Source organism: Chelonoidis abingdonii, chromosome 7 (genome assembly GCF_003597395.2).
Source record: "Chelonoidis abingdonii isolate Lonesome George chromosome 7, CheloAbing_2.0, whole genome shotgun sequence".
In the NCBI taxonomy this organism is placed as follows: domain Eukaryota; kingdom Metazoa; phylum Chordata; order Testudines; family Testudinidae; genus Chelonoidis; species Chelonoidis abingdonii.
The window spans coordinates 20,515,240-20,540,366 of record NC_133775.1 but is presented as its reverse complement, the minus strand read 5'-3'; the positions used below and the strand labels follow the sequence as shown (position 1 = coordinate 20,540,366).

The window sequence follows — 25,127 nt, the reverse complement described above, 5'->3', positions numbered from 1 at the left end:
ATTATCTTGATTTCAACAAAACTGTATTCCCTGCAACATACCTAATGCACATTCTCATTGCCATGTTGCAGGTCACTCAGAACACTGATGCTGGACTAAAAGAAAATAATTGATGAGGAAGTGAGAAGTTGGCGGGGGTGTGGATGGGAGGGGATGATGGTAAATCAGTAACATTGTTCCCATTAACTTAGTATGAAGGAATTGTTTTGTGGCAAGTCTAGAAAGATGTTTTAAGTCAACTGGGCAGGGCAAGGTGTGCTGAAGGGTAGTTCTTCTATTCTTATTACAGGATGGAAGTGACAATTAAATATCCATTTTCAGTTGTATGGAAAAGATTTTGTGTTTTCAGCCTCCAGGCTTGTATTATACAATATATAAAAATAATCTTAAATGTAGTGCCTTTAAATCCCTAAGGATCCCAAGATATTTTACAAACTTCAGCTAATACATATAGGGATAATTTTATCCTTCACTAAAATACAATGAGCTCTGGAGTGAAACATATCTATTGCAACTATTTAACAAGAGAATGTTTTAGGATAGGAGAAGAATTCTATATCCAGTTAGAACTATAAGGACAATTGAAGCAGGCAGGATATAATCCCCTAAATTTGAATTCATCTAGGGCACCTGATTTATATACTTACTCTTCTGAAAAGCCAAGGGAATTTAATGACTACAAATGATTAGTGACTTAAGGACCCAAAGCATTTTATCTCATCCGAAAGTCTTTTGATTCAATTTAAGAAAATGAACTTCAGATTTTGAATTATGTTTTCAGTTCTGATCCTTGAAAATTCAGAGAGATAGATGTATCACGGCCATAAAATAGTATTATTTCTTTATTACAATTATTTCTATTGAAATAGTTTTCCAACAGTTTGTGGAAAATAGGACTTTATACCTATGGATCCTTCAGTCACAGCTCCTAAGCAAGAGACCAACTCATCTGGAACTAACGTCTGCTCTTGAACATTTTCAGTGGATGGTGGACTTTTCCACTGGTTTTCCAAAAGTGTATTAGGTTCCTCATCTGTTGTACTGAAAGTGTTGCTCTGTCCACTTCTGTTGTTTAAAATGAGGTTAATCTTCTCAAGTAAAAATGTATTGCTCCCAGTTCCTTCAGCATTCCACAAGAAAGTAATAGGACTTGTATAATCTTTTAAGAAAACATTTGTATCTTGGCTTGAGAGGTACGTGTTTGGATCCAGTGCTTGGGACTGTGCTTTGTAGGTATTACTTGATATGTTTCCCAGTGGGCTTCGGTTGGAAACCTGGGGCTTGTAGCCATTGTTCTGCTCAGTGACTAGAGCGCTGACAAACAATGAGTTTTGGGAGATGGCCATATGCTCAGTGGCCACTTTTCTGGTTCCCTTTTTGGTGTCTGTGGTCTTGCACTCCTCCTGCAGTGATGTCTCTAGTACTTCCGTAACAACTGGATCATCATTATCCAAGAACAACTGGTTGGGATTGCAACTCATTAACTCGCTTTTTTCCTGAAAAAATAAAAATAAAATTAACAAATAGACAATATTTTGTAAATGGTAGAAGTATCACTGCTGTTTCCTAAGAAAGAGACTGGAGTGCAGATTCAAAATCCTACTCATTTCACCTATCCTTCCTGTTCTCCCTTTTGGTCTCTTTGTTAGCATGTTACACCATCATTTAACCACCTTCTGCAAAGGAAACTAGAGGGGAGGAGGAAAGGGAACAGGTGAGTGTGCCTGAATATTTTTCAACACACTTCAGGGCCAGTCCTGATTGTAGCACTATTGTTTAATACTTAGGCTGCAGTAGAGTCTCCAGATCTCAACCAGGTCGGACCCGATGGTGCTAGGCACTGTACATGCACACACAGATGACGATGGTTCCTGCCCCCAAAAAGCTTGCAATCTGATTTCCAGAGCCACTCCAGAATGTCACTGTGCTTGCTGTGGAATCATGGTGAGCCATGACCCATAACCACAGCATAACTTGTTCCAGATAGGTTCATAGATTCCAAAGCCAGAAGGGATTATTGTCATAAGCTAATCTGACCACCTATTAACACAGACCATAGTACTTGCCTGAATTAATTCCTGTTTGAACCAGAGCATATCTGTCAGAGAGAGAAGATTTCTCTCACTTTGGGCTGCATTTATTTGTCATGATTTTTTGCATGTGGAGTTAAATTTGATCTGTATAGAAAAATGAAAAGAACTGCAATGTTGTTTTGAGTAGTTACCTGGAGTGACTTTACCACACTGCTGTTTTCCACATTAGGAAAATCTTCAGTCAGCCACTTTGGTGTCAATGATGCAAGTGCTGTGCTAACTCTTACATAAAATAAAATAAGGAAAAAGTTAGTGTATTATATTAGTCACATAACAGGGTAAAATTGCCTCTGGACAGAGTGGCAATATGAGACTTATGCAAAACTTATGTCTCACTTCAGTGGCATATAGGCCTTGCATTTTTCCTGTGCCCAAGGGTGACATTTACCCTAGGAGTATTAAAGGCTCATTTTACTTACAGGAATGTGATATAAATATGGCGTGCTGTGAATTCTCAGAATTTCTTTGAAAATTGAATCCCATTTTTACTGTAAAAATAGTGTTGAAACCTCCTGGCAGATTTCCCTTTATTTCAATTTAAGTGCCCAATTGAGCTCCCTTTTCTCAGATCGAGTTCCCATAGAAGTCAGAGAAAGGTAAAAGCTGAACAGGGCTCTTTAGGAACATGAAAGTAGCTTGGTAGATGCACACAAGTGAGTCCTGAAAGCCTTCCATATGTAGAATTCCTAGGGAAACCATGGAGAGCACCATTTGCAGATTACTTGTGGGATTGAGCCCAGAGTATATAGCTTGAATCCTACACATTTCTAATATTATGAATCAGTTCAATGCTAACAGACTGACTGAGCCTGAAGGATGGGGTAGGTTGAGTCTGGCTTCACCCCTGGGAAGGGGACAGGCGCTGGAAATTGCATAATACTTACTCTGGTCTTACGCTAGATGGCTACTACTGAGGATGTAGTATCCTCAGATTCAGCCTTTGCAGCTGTGTAGCCTGCAAGGCCGATGGTGCTTTCATGAATCAGAAACAACAGAAGCCATTTTAGTTTGGCCCAAGCCCTAGTGCAAAATGTATAAGTTTAAATTTACAATGTTGCCAGCTGTCAAACTGGAAAAAACAGCATATGTTAAGAGGAAGAGGATGCATATATTTCCTGATCTGTTGAGATTGGCTCAGGCACATGGTCAGAAAAACTGTGGTATTGAAACTTGACTTTCTTACAATCAAAGCTGCTCTGTTACCTACACAAAAGAAAATTACTTATAAGAAACTTTAAGTGAGCCAAACTTCCATTGATCTTAGTGTGTGGTAGTGTTCCTGAGGGAGTCGGGAGTCTCTGGTTTCAATTAAATGCTTTTATTTATCAGGTGCATCAATGGCAGAATAGATGAAACCTGATTCTGATTCTGTGTCTGGTTCAGAGAACCAGATTTAGTTGGGGATTGGTCCTGCTTTGAGCAGGGGGTTGGACTAGATGACTTCCTGTGGTCTTCTTCCAAACCTGATATTCTATGAACCCCTTAACACCATCTGTCCTTATATTTCTCTTAAGCCTCCTTTGTGTTAGTGCCATCCTTTGCAGGTTAACTCCATATGCAGGTTAATCCACATTAGGAAAATCTTCAATCAGCCATTTTGGTGTCTATGCCACAGGAGTCTGCTTGCCCAAGAACCACAGCATTTCATTCAAGTTTCCTGTACAGGTGTTTTTGATGCAGCAGTGGATGAATTCCTAGATATCAATATCTCACTGAAGCACAAGATTCAAATATCGAAGTAATTCACAAATAACATGCCAGTTGTTTTGTGAAGTCCATGGTTCAGAAGGAAGGAGCAGGGAATACAATACATTTGATACTGTATCATTGGTAAAATGGATGTCAGGAAGTCTTTGTAAAATATTTTAACTGTTCTGACTGATTTTTCTTTCTGCTGCCCCTCTCCTATGATCTCTTCCTGTTTCTAAATATACTAATGTGGGATTTTGATAGGCAAGTTCTATTTAAGCATAATTTAAATAGAACAGAATGTTGGAAATCATCAATAAAGGGATAGATAAGACAGAAAATATCATATTGCCTCTCTATTAATCCATGGTATGCCCACACCTTGAATACTGCATGCAGATGTGGTTGCCCCATCTCAGAAAAGATATACTGGAATTGGAAAAGGTTCAGAAAAGGGCAACAAAAATGATTAGGGGTATAGAACAGCTTCCATATGAGGAGAGATTAAAAAGACTGGGACTTTTAGCTTGGAAAACAGGCAACTAAGGGGGAATATGATACAGGTCTATAAAATCCTTATTTACTTTCTCTATACCACTCATGAAGTGTTGTTATTTACTCCTTCTCATAATACAAGAACAAGGGGCCACCAAATGAAATTAATAGGTAGCAGGTTTTAAACAAACACAAGAAAGTATTTTTTCACGCAACGCACTGTCAGCCTCTGGAACTCCTTGCCAAAGGGTGTTGTGAAGGCCAATACTATAACGAGGTTCAAAAGGGAGCTAGATAGATTTATGAAAGATAGGTCCATCAATGCCTATTAGCCAGGATGGGCAGGAATAGCGTCCCTAGCCTCTGTTTTCCAGAAGCTGGGATTGGGTGACAGGGCATGGATCACTTGATGATAACCTGTCTGTTCATTCCTTTTGGGGCACCTGCCATTGGCCACTGTCAGATGACAGGATACTGGGCTCGATGGGCCTTTGGTCTGACCCAGTATGGCTGCTATTATGTTATTTCATTTATGCCTTAGCAATAAAGTTTTAAAAGATCAAATATATGCCAACATAGACTAAACTTAATTTGGGTTTAGATTAAGCTTTTTTTGTTTTTTTTCTCATCTGTCTATACTATGAAATACCCCTTGTTCTCTAAATATGGGCTTTACAAAGGAATGGTCATATTATTTTGTGTTGTGATTATCTACCGTATTGTGTTTTAAAAAATAAAAATAAATCTGGACATCTTTTGGCAACATATTATTATGAATGGGAAAAGTTGCCCTGGATAACAGGGGGCTGTACAAAACTGGATCAATTTCTATAATTCTAGGGTTTTCAGAGAAAGAGCCATATTCTGGAGACTGGGGGTGGAGGGTGCGGGAAGGAAAAGAAAGCAGTACCTTTTTCTAAGTGCTTTTTTAAATATCAAAGTTAAGAAAACAATTGATAGTATGATCGCACCAGTGCCTATTCCCCAAAAAACGTCTCCATCATTATCTGAAAAGGGAGGGAAAAAGAGAGAATTAATCAAATAGCTTATATCTTAGGGAAGTTTTTTTTTTCTAGGTCCCAAACCTGAAAACATGTATACACGTGTGTGAGTAGACCCATTGAACTCAATGGGATTATTAACATGCATAAAGTTTATTAATGTGCATTAGGGTTTGTAGGATTGGGGTATTAGTTTGTAAACCAGCGGCCTGGTGAGAGGACAAACATTTTTCCAAAAATGAAGCTTAGAAAGGCTGAAGAAATCTTTCTTACTTTAAGAAATGTTGCGGGGCCTGTTGCTCAGCTGACATATATCAGCATTGCTCCACTAAAGTCAATGGAGCGATGCTGATTTACACCAGTTGAAAATCTGGGGTGAAATATGCAAAATAGAATATTTTGTGCTTGATTCAGCCCATTTGTTTAAAAATGATAAAGCAAGGGAGATGAATGGGCACTGTTGTCCTAATTGTACATTCCTTGTGCACCCCAAGAAATCACTGTCTTCAGTGAGTGTAGGACCAGGGGCTAGAGGAGCAGCACGCTTTACACTGCATACTTCTGTACATTTGCTGCTGTGATCTGGCTGTGAGAAGCTAGCTGTGGAAGGGAGTTTCCAGGCAAGCACTTCTGAGAAATACGGCCATTGTGTTTAACCATTAGCTACATATAAGAGCAAATGTGTACACTGCTTTTAAATTGATCTTTTGTTTGGTTTTGGTTGCCTAACTCTGAACAAGCAACACAGAAGTACCATTATTGATGACAAGAAACCAGAAAAGTAACTGAGGTTAGTGTTACATGAGAAATGAACAAGCCTTTGGCTCAAATTGTGGAGTCAAAAGAGCTTAGCCAACATGCCTATCTGTATGATCAAGACATGCTATCTTATTTTTTGTCTTAGTCTCTCATATCCTAGCTGTTGTCACATACATTTAATTTTAAGGGTCTTAACAAAACAAAAAGACCTAAAGCATAATTGTTGCAATAGCACAGTATATACAATCTACACTTCTACCCCGATATAATGTGACCCGATATAACATGAATTCAGATATATCGCGGTAAAGTAGTGCTCCAGGGGAGTGGGGCTGAGCACTCTGGCGGATCAAAGCAAGTTTGATATAATGCGGTTTCACCTATAATGCAGTAAGATTTTTTGGCTCCCAAGGACAGTGTTATATCAGGGTAGAGGTGTATTAGTATTATGCCCTAGACTAACCAACATGTGTTGTTTGCTTTATAGGGATGCAGCATTCCTAAACTGGTGAAAAGGTGTGTTTTTGGCTGGGCCATGTCTCCAGAAACAAACCAAGTGTTACTAACTTTTAACTTCTCTGTTATCACATCACTAAACTGCCCTCCCCTCTCACAGTCTCCGGTAGCACATAGTAAAGCAGAAACCACCCACTTCTGGTCAAGTAGAAACTCTTGCTTACCAAGTCTGAAATATTATCTTCTTACCATAGGAAATCTCCCCTGTAGCTGTGGCGATGATTACAGGACCAGTATCAATGCTTGTGGTTGGGAACCTTTTCACTGAAATAATTTAATGAGGGAGAGAAAACAGTGTTGTAGTGACAACCTTACAGAATATGCTTCCTTTAAAAATTGGGTATGAAGTGCCTAAATCTGTTCCAAATGGCATTTAGGCACCCAAGATGCTTAGGCGGTTTTTGAACATTTTGCCCATGTCTTTACTGAGGGGAAAAAAATAGAGCTGTTTCACTCAAGCCCCAAGGCAGCTGTTGGCACCTATTTGCCTTGGTGTCCAAGCAATTCAGTATGGATTTTTGTAGACCTGTCTGGAATTTAGACACAAGTGCAGAATGCCCATACTTACCCTTTTTAGCTCCGCTGCTCCTAACTGGGTGGATGCTTGAGATTTCTCTTGCCAGTGCTGACTGCCAGTAGAGCAGTTGCCAAGCATCCTTGTCTAATGAGCCTCTTTGTATAATTTTTAAACGGTAAAAGAGAAAAATCCCTATGCCACTCTGCTGTGAGTGGTTCCCAACAGAGAGATTTCATTAGCTTTTCTCCAAAGAGTGTGGATTTTGATGGCCAAGACCACAGACCAGTATGACAAACTGTAACACATTTAAAAATAACCCTATTTACAGCCCCGGAGACCCATATCTATATCTATCAATATATCTATATCTATCTATATATCTATTTTAGGTCTCCATAATCTGGACTCCCAGGAGATGGAGAACTCTCCACCCACTCAATCATTTCTCCCTGCAACCTAAATGTCCGAAAAGAAGAATGTGAAGACTTGCCTGAATTTCTGTTGAATTCCTTTTGATACCATTCATTTTGGCTGGCTGGATGCAGAGCGATGGCCAGGGATTGTGAGTAGCTTCCATGAAGGGAAGCACATTTATACTGAACAAAGTTAGTAGCTTGTTTTCTTGTTTCACTGTTGCAATTTCCTTAGTATCTCTATTTTCCTCAGCCAATAGGAGGTATCTTTGATTTCACGGAAAACTTCTTTCTTTAATTTTCGAAGTTCCACTCTATGCTTCTGACTATGTTTTTAAAAGTTACATTCAAACTCTGTGCCTCTAGACCTGGCAGTTCAGGCAAGCAAATCCAACACTGATACTTTATTTTGAAGGACTTTTTAAAGCTAACAATGAAGAGTTTATGTATACAATTTACTGATTTTTTTTTTTAAGGGATAAAGGTTCAAAACTCTACATCTTATATTATCGTACAACAAGACAATATCATTACACTAAGTCTTATAATAAAATGTTGTAAAAAGTAGAGATGAATGACACTGAGCTTTGAGCCATTGCTGTAGAGTAATGCAATATTTTTTTTATAAAGGAAAAATATATTGTAGGTTTACACATGAATATGTACTGGATTTCGAGAACTGCTAATGATAAACATCATTCCAAGATGTATTGAATTCCGAACATCTGTTTGATTCTCAGGATATGAAATACCATTTTAAATACTGATTGAATACAAATGAGTCATCACTGTGGACACTTACAGTCCATGCACCGTATAATTTACTTGGTTCTTTGGTTCCTCTGTTGTTCTAGGCACCACTACAATATAGTTAGTAATAATAATAGTGACCGTATCTAGCGCAAAATCAATTTTGCCATGTCATTAAGAACCGTAATTCTTTAAGTGGAGATCTTTAGATCTGTGCTCTATTTGGGTTAATGACATGACTTTCACCTGCTGTAATTTGTTGGCCTATGTGAAAAGTCCATTATATGAAGTTAAATTTTGTCAGGATGACTTGCTATTGTATGATGATTTTCACAATATATCATTTGTTAACACTGAAGAATTATGAGGAGGGAGGAAGTTGTGGGTGTGAAATGAGAAATGTATTGATCCATATATTAAAATATATTTAGCCAATATTGGTGAGTTGAGACAGAATTACTATATTCTACATGGAATGCTGCCATCATGTGGCTGAGGTGGAAATTGCAAATTATAACAATATACCTGCACCATGGATGTTACTTAGAGCTAGTTGAATCTGTTATTGCAAATAGTTTATCTGGTAACTTTGGCCCTTTGTTCTGTTCATGACCCGGTCCTGATTTCTAAGAATATATTTGTTTTTTGCAAGCATTCATCAGAGTTTATGCAAACTGATTTTCACAAAGTATTTCTTTCAGCTATGTCTTTGACTACTTGTGATTCCTGGTATGTGTGATTGGTCATCAAAGGCATATGGCATTGTTTTTGTTCCCTGATTGGATGACTAACTACTCTTAAACTTGGGAATAATGAATGAATTATAGGAATAGCAAATAATGCGGTCTGGAATGGATTTTCACAGCTTGATACATGTTACGGCCAGAAGGGACCATTATGGGCATCTAGTCTGACCTCCGGCCGTAGAATTTCACCCAGTAATTCCCTAATCAGGCCCATTAACTCACTGTTTCAGATGAGCTCAGGTGAAACATTTGGGATTCACAAACATTTTCATGAATAAACCAGTGGTTGTCCACATATTTTCAAACAACAAATAATGGGACTCGACACACACAAACTCTTACAGCAAGTGAGGAGAAATGAGTATTCTATTCTGTTGAGTATGCCAGTATGAGAACCAGTATAGAACAGAACAGAATACTTATAACGGTTTATTCAAACTCCACACTGATAAGGAAAGGGTTAAGCTGTTGCTCTGAGCCCAAGAGGCCCTACCCTGCCATACCAGCAAAGCATTCATGGCTTGGAGGAGGAGCTCAAAAGGGGAACAGGCCAGCTCAGAAGGAAGGTAGACAGTGGAGATGAACTGATCTACTTGGAGCTCCTGGGAAGGAGCACTACAAGAGATCCTGAGGCTCTGGTTGAGGAGACTTTGCTAAACCCATAGTGGAGAGCCTTGCCACACTCAGGAGGTCTGAGACTTTATCTTTGATTTCAGTTATTTGATGTTTATTGCTTTACCTGTTGGGAAGCAGGGAACTGGTAAGGAAGCAATCCAGGAGTCAGCAATATGGCACTTTCAGGCACAGAACTTAGCTGCCTACCTTTTGGGTTCTGGATCTGAACTCAGAGGAGAGGGCAGGCTTGGGTTTCCCTTCCATCCCCAAGAGGTGGATAGAAGAGTGTGACCTGGCCAGAGCTTGAAAGGGGCAGACCATCTCATGGCTGAAGCCACTATTACCAGTGGAAGTGCAAAAGAAGTGATCCTGCTATGCCTGAGCCCGATCACAAAGGGGCAACTCTGGTGTGCATCCACCTGCACAGTATTCCTCCTCTCTTCATAAAAATACTCACAAATCACCTTTTCTGCTATTCAACTGGCTCTAGTGCCAATAGTTAACATTTCCTTTTTAAAATGTCTTGTCTAACCAAGACGTTGACAAAAAAGGAAGACTGCCAAACTCAGAGACTGTACCTGATTTCTTCTTTGTCTCTGGACCCTCTCCACAACTGTTTATATGAGATGAAATGTATGTGTCACAATATCACTGCTGTGTCAACTGTTGAATTATTTCATACAATTGTCTTGGTATGAGTTTCAGATCTGACCTGACATTCAGGCTGACATTGTAGTTTATAATCAAAGGTGGGAATGTGACTAATTCATAAAAGAAGAAGAAAAATTATTCACTTGTTTTTGCCCCAGTGTGACTCACATCTATATTACCTATTTTCCCAGTGGATTTGAAATAGTTTTTACGTATTTATGAGCTTCCTAAATCAAGTGTTAACAGAGATAAACTCATTTAGCTAAGTGCTTTAGAGTAATTACAAAAAGTCTCTTGGATAACTGGGGTTGTGGATAACATATATCATTTACCCCAGTCATTTATATATGTAATATGTTATTTCTCCCTAATATATATAATATATGTCACCCATGCCTTTGTCACCTTGGATTACTCTACAAGGGAACACAGACTTAAATATTCAATAGCTGCAGCATGTGCAGAATTCATCAGCCCAGTTATTAAGTTGTATTTCTCATGACTAGCACACATTTGATTTCACATATGTGGCTTAAAATCACAATATAAATGTTGATATGTTCTAGCTCAACCAGAAGATATGGGCTTGATGCAGGAATTATCAGATGATAGTCTATGGCCTGTGTAATGCAGAAGATCATACAACATACTGGATAGTCCTTTCTGGCCTTAAATCCTCTGAATATATTAACTCAGCTGTACCAATAACACTGTATACCAGGGGTCGGCAACCTTTCAGAAGTGTTGTGCCGAGTCTTCATTTATTCACTCTAATTTAAGGTTTCGCGTGCCAGTAACACATTTTAACGTTTTTGGAAGGTCTCTTTCTATAAGTCTCTATAGTATATAACTAAACTATTGTATGTAAAGTAAATAATGTTTTTAAAATGTTTAAGAAGCTTCATTTAAAATTAAATTAAAATGCAGAGCCTCCTGGACTGGTGGCTAGGACCCGGGCAGTGTGAGTGCCACTGAAAATCAGCTCTCGTGCCGCCTTCGGCACATGTGCCATAGGTTGCTTATCTCTACTCTATACTTAGATCCTGTAGTGTCTTCAGCAGTGCAGCAAACATCACCCTAAGCTATGTGTTGTTGAGAGTTCAAGATTTAGTGTCTTGCTTATACTGATCCTTTTTTTCCCCCCTCACAAGGAGTAGATGGAATATCTGTAGCCTGGTTAGTTTCTATGGGAACCCTGTCTGCTGATCTAGTAACTAAATCACCACACTGGAGACAATCAATTTGTCTTTGAGGAAGGACAACACTGAAGACAGTGATCAAATAACTTTGAGTATATACTCAAGGTCATGCCTCCTTGGTGGAAAACATTGGCAGGACTGCCCCTGAGAAAAATCCTGGCCAGAAACCTAGCCAGTTTGTCTGAAGGACAATGTATGTAGAACTTCAGGTAGCTCATCTGGAAATCTCTTCAGAGCAGCATGAGAAATGATTTTGTGGTTTTATGGAAAAAGCACATATGTTGTCCCAGTCTCCAGTTATGGGTACAGGAGCTTTTCTTTACTGAAGAAAACAGCCCGTAGAATTCTGATGGCCTCCAAAAGTGTGTCTCTATTGATCCAGAACAAAAGATCAGGTTTGGGCTTTGTGTACATTACACATTGCATGAGTCCAGGCCAGGAGAAAACAGGACCCTTTCCCTTTGATTTGGGTGTGAAAGTATGTGGAGTAGCTGTAGGAGAGGGAAACACTTGTGTTCTCCCATATTGTTCTGAAGATCCCTGATTGGCTGTTGGCTTGTCCCAGGGTATCATTTCAGCTGGTGGTCTGGCCAAGGGTCAGTTGCACAGAACATCTCAATTAACTTTATGCTTCTGGCTCCCAAGCAGAACAGAGGCCAAAACAATGCTAGAGGCCACTCAATTATCCTACAAGGGAGGCAGGGAGGACATTCAGAATACTGGAGGTTATGCAAAGCTTTCTCTTTTTTTCTATATTTAGACCACATAGGGCCTGGCTCTGGACCTACATAGCTGCTTCTCCAGGGGAGGTTAGTAACAGGTCACAGCTTCGCCATTTTCTCCCCATAAAAATGATGGTGTTTCCCCACACTGCAAGGGCTTTAATTGTCAAATGTGCCCCCAAAAGAAGAAAATTTTGTCCTCTTACATTACAAAGTGAAAATTCTCCCCATGACCAAATCTGCAGATTCTCATGAAAATTCACAAACACATCAGTATTTGTACCATTTTGAAAAGTGAAAATTGATTCCCTTCAGCATCAGCTTTAATTATATTGTGTCCCATCAGCTGCAAACTACATTATACCCACACAAAGGCAAAGTGCAACTATTGGCAAGGTCTGTGCTAGTGGTGTTCTGGTATCCAAACCCCACCCCTTCCCCTGCCTTCTGTTAAACTCCTTCTCAAGTTCTGCTTTTCTCTATAGTTCAAGGAAGGTGGGAGAAAATTGATACGTTTAGTCATAGTTTATAAAATCAAGTAGTTCTACAAAATTGCCAAATCATGGAAAGACCTGGGGGAAGACTGTTTTCCATAAAATTAACACTGAAATGTTACTTCCATCTCAGCACGCAGTGACTTTACCACAAGAGTACACTTACCTAAATCCTCCAGATAAAGTTGGCCAGGACATGGCTTGCTTATTCCATCTTGATACACTGCATATACTGAAATGTTCATGTGAACTCCTGCTGTGAGGTCTCCTGAAATGAATGTTAGTTTTATTTAAAATTTCTGTGCAAGTTAAAGTTAAAACCGCAGAAAATTCTAATGGGATATTTAAAGAAAAAGTGAAAAGAGGCCTGGTCTCACTATATGGGAACAGGAAGGACTAGAAATGCTTGAATTCTACTCCCATCATTCAGACTGACTGTCCAGCTTTGTCAGGTATTTTGGGGGGCGGGGAAGGGTGTTGGTGGAAAACTTAATTTTTTTGCAGTAAAAATTCAACTACTGAATGATACATTCTGGGCCCTCCTTTTGGAGCGGGGAAGCAGTGCATCATGGGTGTCCTTGGCACTGTGCATCATGGGAAGATGTAGTCTGGGTGGGAAGCCTAGTCCATAGAGGACAATAGAGACTTGAGGCAACTGAACAACACTTCCCATGAGGCACTGCCTGCAGCAGCATGGCCAAACCTAAATATTTGGGGTTTGGCTGAAATATTTCCATTTTGGGGCTTTTAAAATTAACGTATTTATATATTAATTTTTGACAAAAAATTCAAATTTTCTTGGAAACTTCTCTCTACTTCCTTATCTCTAATGGAAGAGCACTCATTAACATTGCAGTGAAGATTAATTAGTTAATGTCTGTAAAGTCCTTTGAAGATGAAAAGCCCTGTAGATATTTGACACCCCAGTGACTTGTGGTTTTAAAAAATGCTAGAAAGAGAAGTATATTATTAAAACTTTCAGAAGGAAATTTCAGTTGAATACAGATTGAATATAGCTAACTTATGTAGGACAGGTCTGTTCTGATACATAACACTGGAGACAATTGTGTTGTGAGAGAATTTGGGTATCAAACTTTTCACGTTTCAGTAATAAAAACTACAGACCCAAACTTCGTGAACGTGCATTGCTGCCAATTTAGCAAAATTAATGCATATGTGCATATGTGCCATAGCAAATTTTATAATCTCTGTGGTGACATATGGTTTATCAGATGGAGGAATTAATTGTGTGTCAATTACAGTGAGGCTTTGTTTTCTGCACTGTACATTCACTGTAAAGACCATATTCATTAACAGTTTATGGAAGGGATTTTAGTTTCATATTCATTTACATGTCTTACTTGTAATGTAACATGCTATCCAATGAGAAGGTGACTACAAAGGATGTGTTAACTTTTTATTATACAGTTGTATTTATTACGATGAAAGCAGCTACCAGTTTTCACTTGAATTTGGTTTCTCACATTTTCCTCATAATATATCAGTACAGAATCTTTTTTCCAACTAATATGGTTAACTGGAGATTCATCCTAGGCTAAATTGCTACACTGCTCAGGAAAACAGATCCCATTATATACAATTCAGCAAGCCTATGCCGACTGATTTTACAGGAGTAAAATGCCAATGATCACATGGAAAAGTGGGGACCAGGAACACTTTGTTGATGAGATCTGCAGTCAACATCATGGAGAGACAAGGTGGGTGAGGGTAATATCTTTTATTGGACCAACAGAAGTTGATGATGGTAAAAGAAACAAGCTTTTGAGCTACATCGGGCTCTTCTGATGTTTGTCTCTTTCACCAATAGAAGTTAGTCCAATAAAAGACATTAGTTTGCCCACCGTGTCTCTCTCGCATATCCTGGGATCAAGATGACTACAACAATGCTGCATTCAGCGTAATGGGACACATGCCACAATCCTTATTAGCTGGATGCTTGACCTCAGTGGGAATTTTGCCTGAGTAAAGCCTGCAGGTTTTGTCCCCTACAATTGTTCAGAAACAATAACTGCAGAAGACAGTTGCTGCCTCACATATTACTACCTCCTCTCCTGCCCTTTCACTCTTTATAGACATATTTCCATATGTACCACTCTTCCCAGCCCACATATGACTACACTACTTCCCGCAATCTAGCCAAGTTTCATGTCTTCTCCCTCTTTGTGACTTGGTCTCTCCTTTCACAGAGCATCCTACATTTCAAACAGCCTCCCCATTAATTTCCACATTTCCTGCCCCAACCTCTTTCAGACCATATAACTCCTCCCTCCTGCCTATCTGCTACAAACATCCACCTGCTCTCCTTTGTCATATTTGTACTGTTAAAAGTACCAGAGACCTGGGGCTCAATTTAAATTCACAGTTCCTGTGTTTTCTTTTGTTGTATTTTGAGCTACAAGGCCTTGTGTACATCTATAGCACTATACAGAAAGTAAATAGCAAAAAGATTGTTACCATATCTTACCCTCTATATATGTAAATGTATCCTGGCTGGGGACTTTCTTCCATAAAAAATAGTATTGCTGATTATGCTGAGCTGCAGAAATCCATTCAACTATGAACCACAGAACTGATCTTCCAGTGTATTTAGGCAGCTTCCATTTGACAGAGATTCTTCTGTGGTCATCATGGCTAATCTGCATGTTGGTGGGGGATAGAAAATCTGCAAACAGAGGTAGGAGGAGTGATATGACTAAGGTGGGCCGGATCCTTCCAGTCATAGGAAGGCCCATTAAATGGCCTATTCTGCACAGGAAAACTCTCTATGCTCTGAAATAATTTAAGAAATGATCTTGAAATGAAAGGAAGAGATTTTACAAAGACATGGAGCATTTTATATATTAAAGGCCCATTGTTGAGTTTATCGCACCTTTTCTCTCCCTGAAAATCTGTACCTGTTGCTTTTTACAAGAAACACCTCTGATTCTTCTAATAGAGAGACTCAAGAACAATCTGATTTTTCCACTTTATTTACCTAATCCACTTTCTATTTAGTCATTTTCACTATATAACCCTTGCAGTGTCTGTGGAACTTTCCCCTGTTGCTGAGTGCAAGAAACATTTTAGAAAACAGGAAAATGTGGTTGTGGAAAACCACAGTCATTGGCCTGGGAAATCTGAGACAGATTTAGACCCTGAAACTACTTCTAATTCCTTGTTGTTGTTTGTTGTTTTAAATGACGAGATGTAAAGGTGAAACTGTACCTTTATTGGAAATGAAAGGGGTTATTCTCAGTAAGGTCCTGTGTACATAGGGAAATTGCCCACAAGCAGCACAGTTGTGTCAGCTGGTGCCAGCCAATGCAGACAGCCTAAAACTTATTTTTAAACCTATTGTTGAACATGGTCAGAGGAACATTTGAAATATATGGCTGCTTATTGTCTCCATGGAGAGCTGGAGAGCACTAAATTAATTTATAAGAAGAAGTGGGTAGGAGCAGAATTTCTGGAGGGTTTTCTCCACTTTAAAGCAATAAACAGAAGACTTTTTTTTCGAGTTCTGACAAAACCAGATTTAGTTAAAGTGAATGTTAAAGATTTCAGTTAAAGTGAAAGTGCATAATCTTACCGTTAACATTACTGTGCTCTTGGGTCACTGTTATACTGGCTGGCATGGAACTCCCCTTGGAATTATATGCAGTCACATGGACGGTACGCATTGCTGGGGAAACGAGAACTTTGCACTGGGTGTCTGATGTGTTACATAAGTTAACCATTTCTCCCCGGCTTTCATGGAACACCGTGTAACGCAGAATTTTTCCTCTGGCATCTTTTGGAGTGAGAGGCTGAAAACAATGGAAAAACAAATGCCCTTATAGAACAGTGTGTTGTTTGCTACCATTGGGAAACACATTCCTAAGTTCACCATCCCCACGCATAGTGCTCCGCATGAAATTGTAACTATGTGCCAAGAGTATTGTTAATTGACAGAGGATTTCAAAGAACTGGAGTGAGACTCATCAACTTAGCATGCAGAATACTCTGGAACAATTTCTTCTAAAGGAATAGGCACAAACAAATTTTGCCTTAAGTTTATACAGGCATGTCATCGTCTTTGTCCTCTTTCTTCTCTCAAACTGGCTGGTTACTGCTTGTACAAGAAAAACATCACTTCTTCTTGTAGCTTTGAACTCCCATATAGCCAGGATGTGGAACACTCCCAGATGAGCCCTAATTTTGTTTGGCACTAGAGCCACAAAACTAAAATATTTTCCCTCCCCTCCTTCCTGAGTCCATAACTGTGCAGGTGGGCAACCCTCACCTCCCTTATGGGGTATCAGGATCCAGGAGTGTCTCTCTCTCCCTTCCTCTCCCCCACCATATGGGCTTAAGAGAAAGATGCAAAGACCAGCAAGCCAGAGAGGCAGAAGCAGCCAAAGCAAGGACCTTAGTCCTTTTTGGAGAACTTTCTACCTTTTTGACAGGAATTTCTCTGCCCTTTGGTGACTGGCTGCTTACTCCAACCATCACCCTCTCCCTCCTTCATAGGGTATGTCTACACTGCACCCCAACCTCCTGCCCCAGCCCAAAGTCTGCACCCAAACTCCCTCCCAGAGCCTGTACCCCTCACCTCCTCCCACAGCCCAAACTCCTTCCCAGAGCCTGCACCCCTCACCCCAACTCCCTGCCCCAGCCCAGAGCCCTCACCTAGCACCCAAGCTCCCTCCCTGAGCCTGCACCCCTCCCCCCCACACTCTCCAAATCCCTGCCCCAGCCCAGAGCCTGCATCTCAAACCCCCTCCTGCACCAAAACACCCTCCCACAGCTGTAGGCAGGTGTGTGTGAGAGAGGGGGAGCAGGAGACTTGGACCTGTTCTGGGCACCACCAAAGATTATACAAACCTGCCGCCCCTGACAGCTGGCCCAGGCTGGCTGCCTTGGGCTTGGGCTGTTTCATTGCAGTGTCGGCGTCTGGGCTCAGGATGGGGCCTGGGCTCTAGGACCCTGTGGGTCTACACGGTAGTGAAACAGCCCCGCAGCCCAAGCTAGCTGGCAGTGTAGAGGTACCAAGAGTCTCTTCATCCCAGCTTCACCCCTCTTACCTTCTCCTCCCTCTTCCTGTTTGTCAATGTCCCCTCTTCCTTCTGCTTCGCTGATATCCTAACCCTCCTCCCCCAGAAAAGCAGTGGCACTAACATGCTGTTTTCTGCCATCACACTGTTCTTGCTGATGATGTATGCTGCCCCTACTCCACCCTGTGTCTCTTTTGTCTGTTTAGATTGTAAGCTATTCAGGGCAGGGGCGGGGTTTTTTTTGTTTTGTGTCCATACAGCACCTAGGGCAACAGGGTCCTGGCCTATGGCTTGGGCTCCTAGATGCTACAGTAATACAGATAATAATAATAAACGGTATTTTAGAATCCCATGTGGCTTGAGAAACAAAATGGCATTACCTTTATCAAGACCGTCACTTCTCGGCTACCGTTCATGTATACTGGACCCATAACCCTCCACACATCCAGGATTTTAGAAGGTGCTGCAATCAAAAGAAGTACAGTAGCTGAATGGGTGATTTCTGGTATTAATAGTTAAATGAACAGGGTAATGGCCATGATTTGGTATATGACTTAGTTCAGTATTAAAATCAAATGGCGTCAGCAAGTATTTTCACAGCACCTCTTTGGGGGCATTCTGAGACACAGGCTCTGGCAGATACATTTCTGTAAACTTTCTAATAATAATTAAGAACTGAGCTGCCTTTAGTTTTGCTCCTTAAGACCGCAGGGAAAGAGTTGATGATGCCTGCCTGGTCTCAGAAACCTGCTAGTACATAGCTCTGCCACTAGACAAAGGGAAAGAACCCAACTCAGTAGAGTTATTTATTATAACTATTCTTATATTATGAATACTTGATTAGTTTCTTAATCCCTTCATAAGATGAGCCTTTTGTGGTTTGGTTTTATTGTTCAGCACTTATAGATGCTTTGTGATGGGCCACCTATCAATGGATGATTCATGGAGTTTAAGGCCAGAGGGACCATTAGATCTGTATCACAAGCCATGTTTCACCTATTTACCATTGCATTGAGATAACTTGCCTGATAACTTGTGTTTGGCTAACTCCTATCTTTGAGAAAGGCATCCAGTCATGATCTCCGAAGACACCAAGAGATGGGGAATTCCATTGGTAGTTTGTTTGAGTGAGTAATCACTGTCATTGTTAAAAATCTGTGCCTAATTTCTAATTTGTTTGACTTCAGTTTCCCACCATTGGTTCTTGTTTTGCCTTTCCCTACTAAGTTAAAGTATTGTCTCCTCATTAAAGAATGTTGTCATCACAAACTACTTGTAGGCTGTAATCAAGTCACTTCTCACTCTTTTTGACAAGCTAAACAGTTTGAGATTATCCAGACCTTGCATCATTTCTGTGGCTGTCTTCTGTATCCTCTCCAGTTTTTCAATATACTGGTTAAAATGTGGACACCAGAACTGTACACAATATTCCAGTATTAGACTCACCAATGCCATATACAGAGGTAAAATTGCCTCCTTATTCTTACTCATACTTACAGATTCAGGGATCACATTAGCCCTTTTTGCCATGTTATTGCACTGGGAGCTCATGTTCAGTTGTTTTGTCCCCTAAATCCTTCTCCGAGTCATTGCTTTAGGATACAGCCCCCTATTCGGTTGGTGTGGCCTGCATTCCTTGTTCCTAGATGTGTATTTTAACTTTGCATTTGACTACCTTAAAATGCATTTTATTTGAATGGGCCTGTGATGGGGTGTTTACCCCACATAGGACTGGAAGGCTTTCAGGTGGCCAGACAGGCCAATTAATTCCACGGATTCCACCTGGAGGAGGAGCCAGGGAGCAGGGGATTGACTGGGAACAGATGCTGGGCAGGAATAGGTGGGACTTCCATAAAGCCATACAGCAGAAGGGGGACTGGAGGGAAGAAGTCTCCAGTTCCTCCCTGGGAGAATGAAGGTGTGTCTGGGGCTAGAGATAAGTAGCATAGTTACTCCCTGGAAGAGGGCTGTGGCATGGCAAGCCCAGAGCAAGGGGAGAGCCAGAGAGGCAGGCAAGGCTCAGGGGAAAGAGCAGTGAGGTATGGGGTAGGTCAAACCTTGGCTGCTGATGAGAAGGCCCCTCAGCCAGAACCTGGAGTAGAGGGTGGACCCGGGTCCCCGTACCAGCCACTGACAAAGTGGAACCAGTGGGGCAGTGAGCAGGAAGACTGCCTGAGCCTATTTGCCAAGAGAGACTTTAATAGTCTGGAAGGTGGGAACATGTTTGGTGACCCAGCTGGAGGGCCAAGTCACAAAGAGGAGGCTAGTATCAGAGGGGTAGTCGTGTTAGTCTGCATCCACCACAACAATGAGAAGTCCGGTGGCACCTTAAAGCAGGGCTTTGGAGCGGAGCCCAGAGCTGGAGCATGAGCAGCTCCAGAGCAGTGGAGCTGCAAGCTTTTGCCTGGTGCTGGAGCACAGCTCCAAAGCCCTGCCTTAAAGACTAACAGATTTATTTGGGCATAAAACTACAATACTCACCTGGGGAAGTGAGGAAACAGATTGACAGAGCGACTACAGGACAGGCCCAACAAGGAAAATAACAGAATAACCACTGGCCATCACGTAAAGCCCCAAGCTAAAACCTCTCCAGCACATCATCAACGATCTACAATCTATCCTGGAAAACGATCCCTCACTCTCACAGATCTGGGGAGACAGGCCAGTCCTTGCTTAGGCAGCCCCCGAACCTGAAGCAAATACTCACCAGCAACTACACCACACCACAGAAACACTAACCCAAGAGCCAATCCCTGTAACAAACCCCGTTGCCTACTCTGTCCCCATATTTACTCCAGCGACACCATCATAGGACCCAACCACATCAGCCGCACCATCAGGGGTCATTCACCTGCACATCTACTAATGTGATATACGCCATCATATGCCAGCAATGCCCCTCTGCCATGTACTTTGGCCAAACCGGAGTCTCCACATAAAAGAATAAATGGAAACAAATCAGACATCAGGAATGATAATATACAAAAGCCAGTAGGAGAACACTTCAATCTCCCTGGACATTCAATAACAGATTTAAAAGTAGCCATCCTTCAACAAAAAAACTTCAAAAATAGACTTCAAAGAGAAACTGCAGAGCTACAATTCATCTGCAAACTTAACACCATTAATCTGGGCTTGAATAGGGACTGGGAGTGGCTGACTCACTACAAAAGCAATTTTCCCTCTCTTGGTATTGACACCTCTCATCAGTTATTGGGAGTGAACCACATCCACCCTAACTGAATTGGCCGCCTTATCACTGGTTCTCCACTTGTAAGGTAACTCCCTCCTCTTCATGTGCCAGTACATCTATGCCTGTATCTGTAATTTTCACTCCATGCATCTGAAGAAGTGGTTTTTTTACCCACAAAAGCTTATGCCCAAATGAAGCTGTTAGTCGTCAAAGAGGAGGCTGCAGTTCCTGGAGCGAGAGAGATCACAGGGTGAGACAGGGTGGGTGAAGACACCATCAGAGGAGGGTGCAAATTGGTTGAGCTAATCCCCAGGATGACCATGAGGAGGTGCCACTAGCTATGAGTGGACTTCGTCACAGGACCCAGCTTACCAAGAAATCGAGATTGCTCTATATTACTGCTCCTCCCCATTGACTGCTCCTCCTCATTGACTGCTCCACCAATCTTTGTGTCATCTACAAATTTTCTCACAGGGATTTTATATTTACTTCCTGATCATTGTGAAAATGTTAAAAAGCATCACATCTAGTATCTGCAGAACCCCACTAGAAACATTCCCATTCAATGATAATTCCCATTAACTACTACTTTTTGAGATCTATCAGCCAGCTCTTAATTCTTTTGTGCTCTATTTATATAATACAGCGCTAACTTTTTAGTCAGACTGTCGTGCAGTACTATGTCAAATGCCCCACAAGAGTCTAAATACACCTCTATCTTGATATAATGCTGTCCTTGGGAGCCAAAAAATCTTACCGCGTTATAGGTGAAACCGCATTATATCGAACTTGATTTGATCCGCTGGAGCGCACAGCCCTGCCCCCCCAGAGTGCTGCTTTACTGTGTTATATCCGAATTCATGTTATATCGGGTAGAGGTGTATATTACATCTATGCAGTTATCTTTATCAACTAAACTTGTAATCTCATCAAAGAATGAAGTCAGGTTTGTTTGACAAGTCCTGTTTTACATAAAACTATGTCGACTTGCATTATTTATATTTCTATCCTTTAGTTTTATTAATTGAATTCTGTATCAGTTTCTCCTTTATTTGTTCTGGCTTACTGGCCTATAGGCACCCAGCTCATCCTGCTTGCCCTTTTTGAGTATTGGCACATTAGCATTCTTTCAGTCTTCTGCAATTTCTCTAGTATGCCAAGATTTATTAAAAATGAATATCAGTGGGATAGAGATCTCTTCAGCCTGCTCTTTTAGGACTCTTGGCACAAGAAATCCTGGCCTGCTGATTTTAAAATGTTGATCCCTAGTAGATGTTGTCTAACATCCTCCTTGGTTATTAATGGATTGGATGGTACTTCACCATCCTTATGCAATATAAGAACATCCTCCTCCTTCTTTCCAAATACAGAATAGAAATGTTTTACCCACTTCTGCCTTTTCTGCATCATTATTAATATTTTTACCATCTCCATCTAGCAATGGGCCTGCTACGATTCCTTTTTATTCCTAATATACTTAAAAAACTCCTTTATTCTTAGCCGTGCCAGCCATGGATTTTTCCCTGATGTCTTAGGTTTCCTTTATCTATTTTCTGCACTTCTTGACCCCTAATTTATATCAATTGCTATCTGTTTCACTCTTTCCCCGTTTAGTATATGTTGCATTTTTATTTCTAGCTGCTGCCTTCACTTTGCCACTGAATCAGGTTTGACTGTGAAATCATGGCTTCTTGACCCTCTGTTACAAGGTGGTCTGTCCTCTTTAAGAGATATTGGGAAAGCAAAATGCTGTTCCAGGAGTTCTGGATCAGACGTTGGTTAAGAGGAAGTAGTCCCAGGGTAATAGTTAGACTTGGGGAAACCCAGGTTCCTGTCTCTTTAAGACCTCAGGGCTAAGAGCCTGGTGCTGTATGTTGCCACAAGCATTCCCCCTCTCCCAGCCAGCCAGCACAAAGTCTGAGAAAACGGGTGCATATAAGCTGCCTCTTCACTCATAACAAGAGGAGGAATAGAGAGCAGGGAGGATGTGGGGGCACCAGGAGAGACTCTTGAAAGGGAAGACTGCTTGTCTGCTGCCTGGTGGGGTGACCTGGCCTGCAACCTACAGAGGAAGACTGCACCCCAGTGAGATGCCTTGGAGAAAGAACTGTTGTTGTGAAGGTTTTGTTTTGAGTTTTGCTTCTTGAAAGCCTTTGATGTCAGCCTGGGTGGAACTAGTGGAGGGCAACATATAGGGACCAGGAGAAGCACAGCACAAGCCTTAGAAAGGGGGCTATGGAATCCCTTTGTCAAGAGGAAAGGGTGTGGGCCTGCAGGGCCACTGGAAACTATGTAAAGAATCAATAAATTAGAACTCTGAAGGTCTGAAATATTTTGGACTGTGGAAAGTTGCCAGGAGACCCAGGAGGGAGCTGGGTGAGGAGTCTGCCATGCTCTGAGGGGAGTGCTCTAGAGATGGTGATCGAGCCACACCCTAAAATTCTTGTTAAAGAATTTCTAATCTCTATTCACATTTTCCCCCAATCCATTCTGCTAATCATTTCCCACAGCTTTGGGAAACTATTGCTTTTGAAGCAGCAAGGATATATATTAGTGGTTGGGATTGTCCTCTGTTTGCCCATATTGAATGTAATCATGTAATTATTTCTGGTCCCTAGGCAATCACCAGCTTCCCTTCTACTGAGCCAGTGATTAATACAGCTGTATCCACCAGAATGAGGTCCAAAATACTTACCTCATAGATTCTAAGGCCAGAAAGGACCATTGTGATAATCAAGTCTGACTTCCTGCATAATACAGCCCATAGCACTTCCTGAATTATGGTGGGTGCAATCCTTTCGTGTTAGAAAACTATCACCTATAAGTTTAAAAAACTCTAATGACTGACGACTGGCTGCATGAGACCTCCATCATACACCTCCCAAATTGAAGTCCTCCATAACAAGTGTTTTTTTCCACACATTACAGAAAGGTGCATAAGTAGTAATTCCTGTTCGTCTCTGGTTTGATTTGGTGCACTGTAATAGATCCTCCTCCTGAGGTTTGTTAGTCAACACTAGAGATGGTTGGGAACTTTCTGTCTGAATGATTTTCCAACAGAAAATATCTTTCTGTAGCACCGAAAGACCCCGGTCGTCAGGCAGGATTGAATGTGGGACCTCTGGAGCTAAATGCATGAGTCTCTACTGCATGAGCTAAAAGCCATATGGCACTTAGCTAAGGCTGTCGAGCAGACTCATTAATCTCTAAGTGGCTTCAGTGCTGCTAGATGAGACAGTATGCCACACCCAGGAGGTGTGTGGGTTACGTTTGCAAAATCAAATTTTTCTGTGGGAAAACTTCAATTTTGCTAAAAATTTTCTATTTTTCCACCAGGAAGATCAAATTGATGGTACCCCAGCAGCCTCCCTAGAAGGTATAGAGGGTAAATTATAAAAGCCTTTCGGGTGAGCAACGAGCAAGGCAAAAAAATTCATTTTGGTTCTCCCAAACTGGAAGGATTTGGAACTTCTGTCTCATAAAAAATTTCAAAGTTTTTACTTTTTGTCCCAAACTGGGATGGAATTTATTCTGAAACTTTGAAGTCTTCTGCAGAACATAAGTTCTGTTTCTGGCCAGCTCTGGTTAGCACATTGATCCACGTGCAGTCAAGATGCTGTGGTTCCAAGGTATTGATAACTCTAAAACAGGCAATGGTGTCTTTTATGGAGAATGCCACCCTGAACGGGTTATAACCATGGCTTGTTTGGGGTTAGTTTTTTGTTTTGTTTTTTTCTAACATTCTAATCATGTGGATTATCCCACCAGACTTCAGTAATGCCAATTGTATCCATTTTCTTCTCATCATTGAGAACTTCTAATTCCTCTTGCTTGTTACCCAGGGCCCTAGCATTGGTCCATAAGCAACTGAAAAACGTTTTCAATGGAATAAGTGTGTGTTTGAGGTGGTGGGTGGACAGGAAGGGTATTTTTCAGCATTTACATACATTCCCCGCCTGGGGGGAGGGCTTTGTATTAAATTCTTTCAACTCCCCTTCGCAGAGGCACCATTCTCAATGGGAAATGGCTTTCTCACAACCACCAGACACCTCACAGACTATCCCGTTTCCCCTTTGAGAGAGAAGGTTGTGAGGCTGTAATGTTCCAGCAGCCTCTGCTTTCTCCTGAGCTCCCCCTCCACTTTGGCCACATCAGGTATCTTGTGAAGTTCTTGTTTAAAAACAAACCAACCCTGTGACTGCGTTATTAAAACAGAATCTCGAATGCCCTAATCAACAGGG

The 25,127-nt window shown here is 41.1% G+C and overlaps 1 protein-coding gene across 1 annotated transcript in view; it reads right to left on the bottom strand.

The window, feature by feature from the left end:
* Positions 1–830: 830 nt before the first annotated feature.
* The window catches only part of IL23R (interleukin 23 receptor), a 44,769-nt gene continuing 20,472 nt past the window's right edge, over positions 831–25,127 (bottom strand). Inside the window, 8 exon segments of the mRNA XM_075067693.1 lie at positions 831–1,496; positions 2,225–2,315; positions 5,188–5,284; positions 6,743–6,817; positions 12,827–12,928; positions 15,146–15,343; positions 16,250–16,466; positions 18,074–18,156. Of these exon segments, the coding sequence (XP_074923794.1) occupies positions 858–1,496; positions 2,225–2,315; positions 5,188–5,284; positions 6,743–6,817; positions 12,827–12,928; positions 15,146–15,343; positions 16,250–16,466; positions 18,074–18,156 (1,502 nt within the window). The 3' untranslated portion in view covers positions 831–857.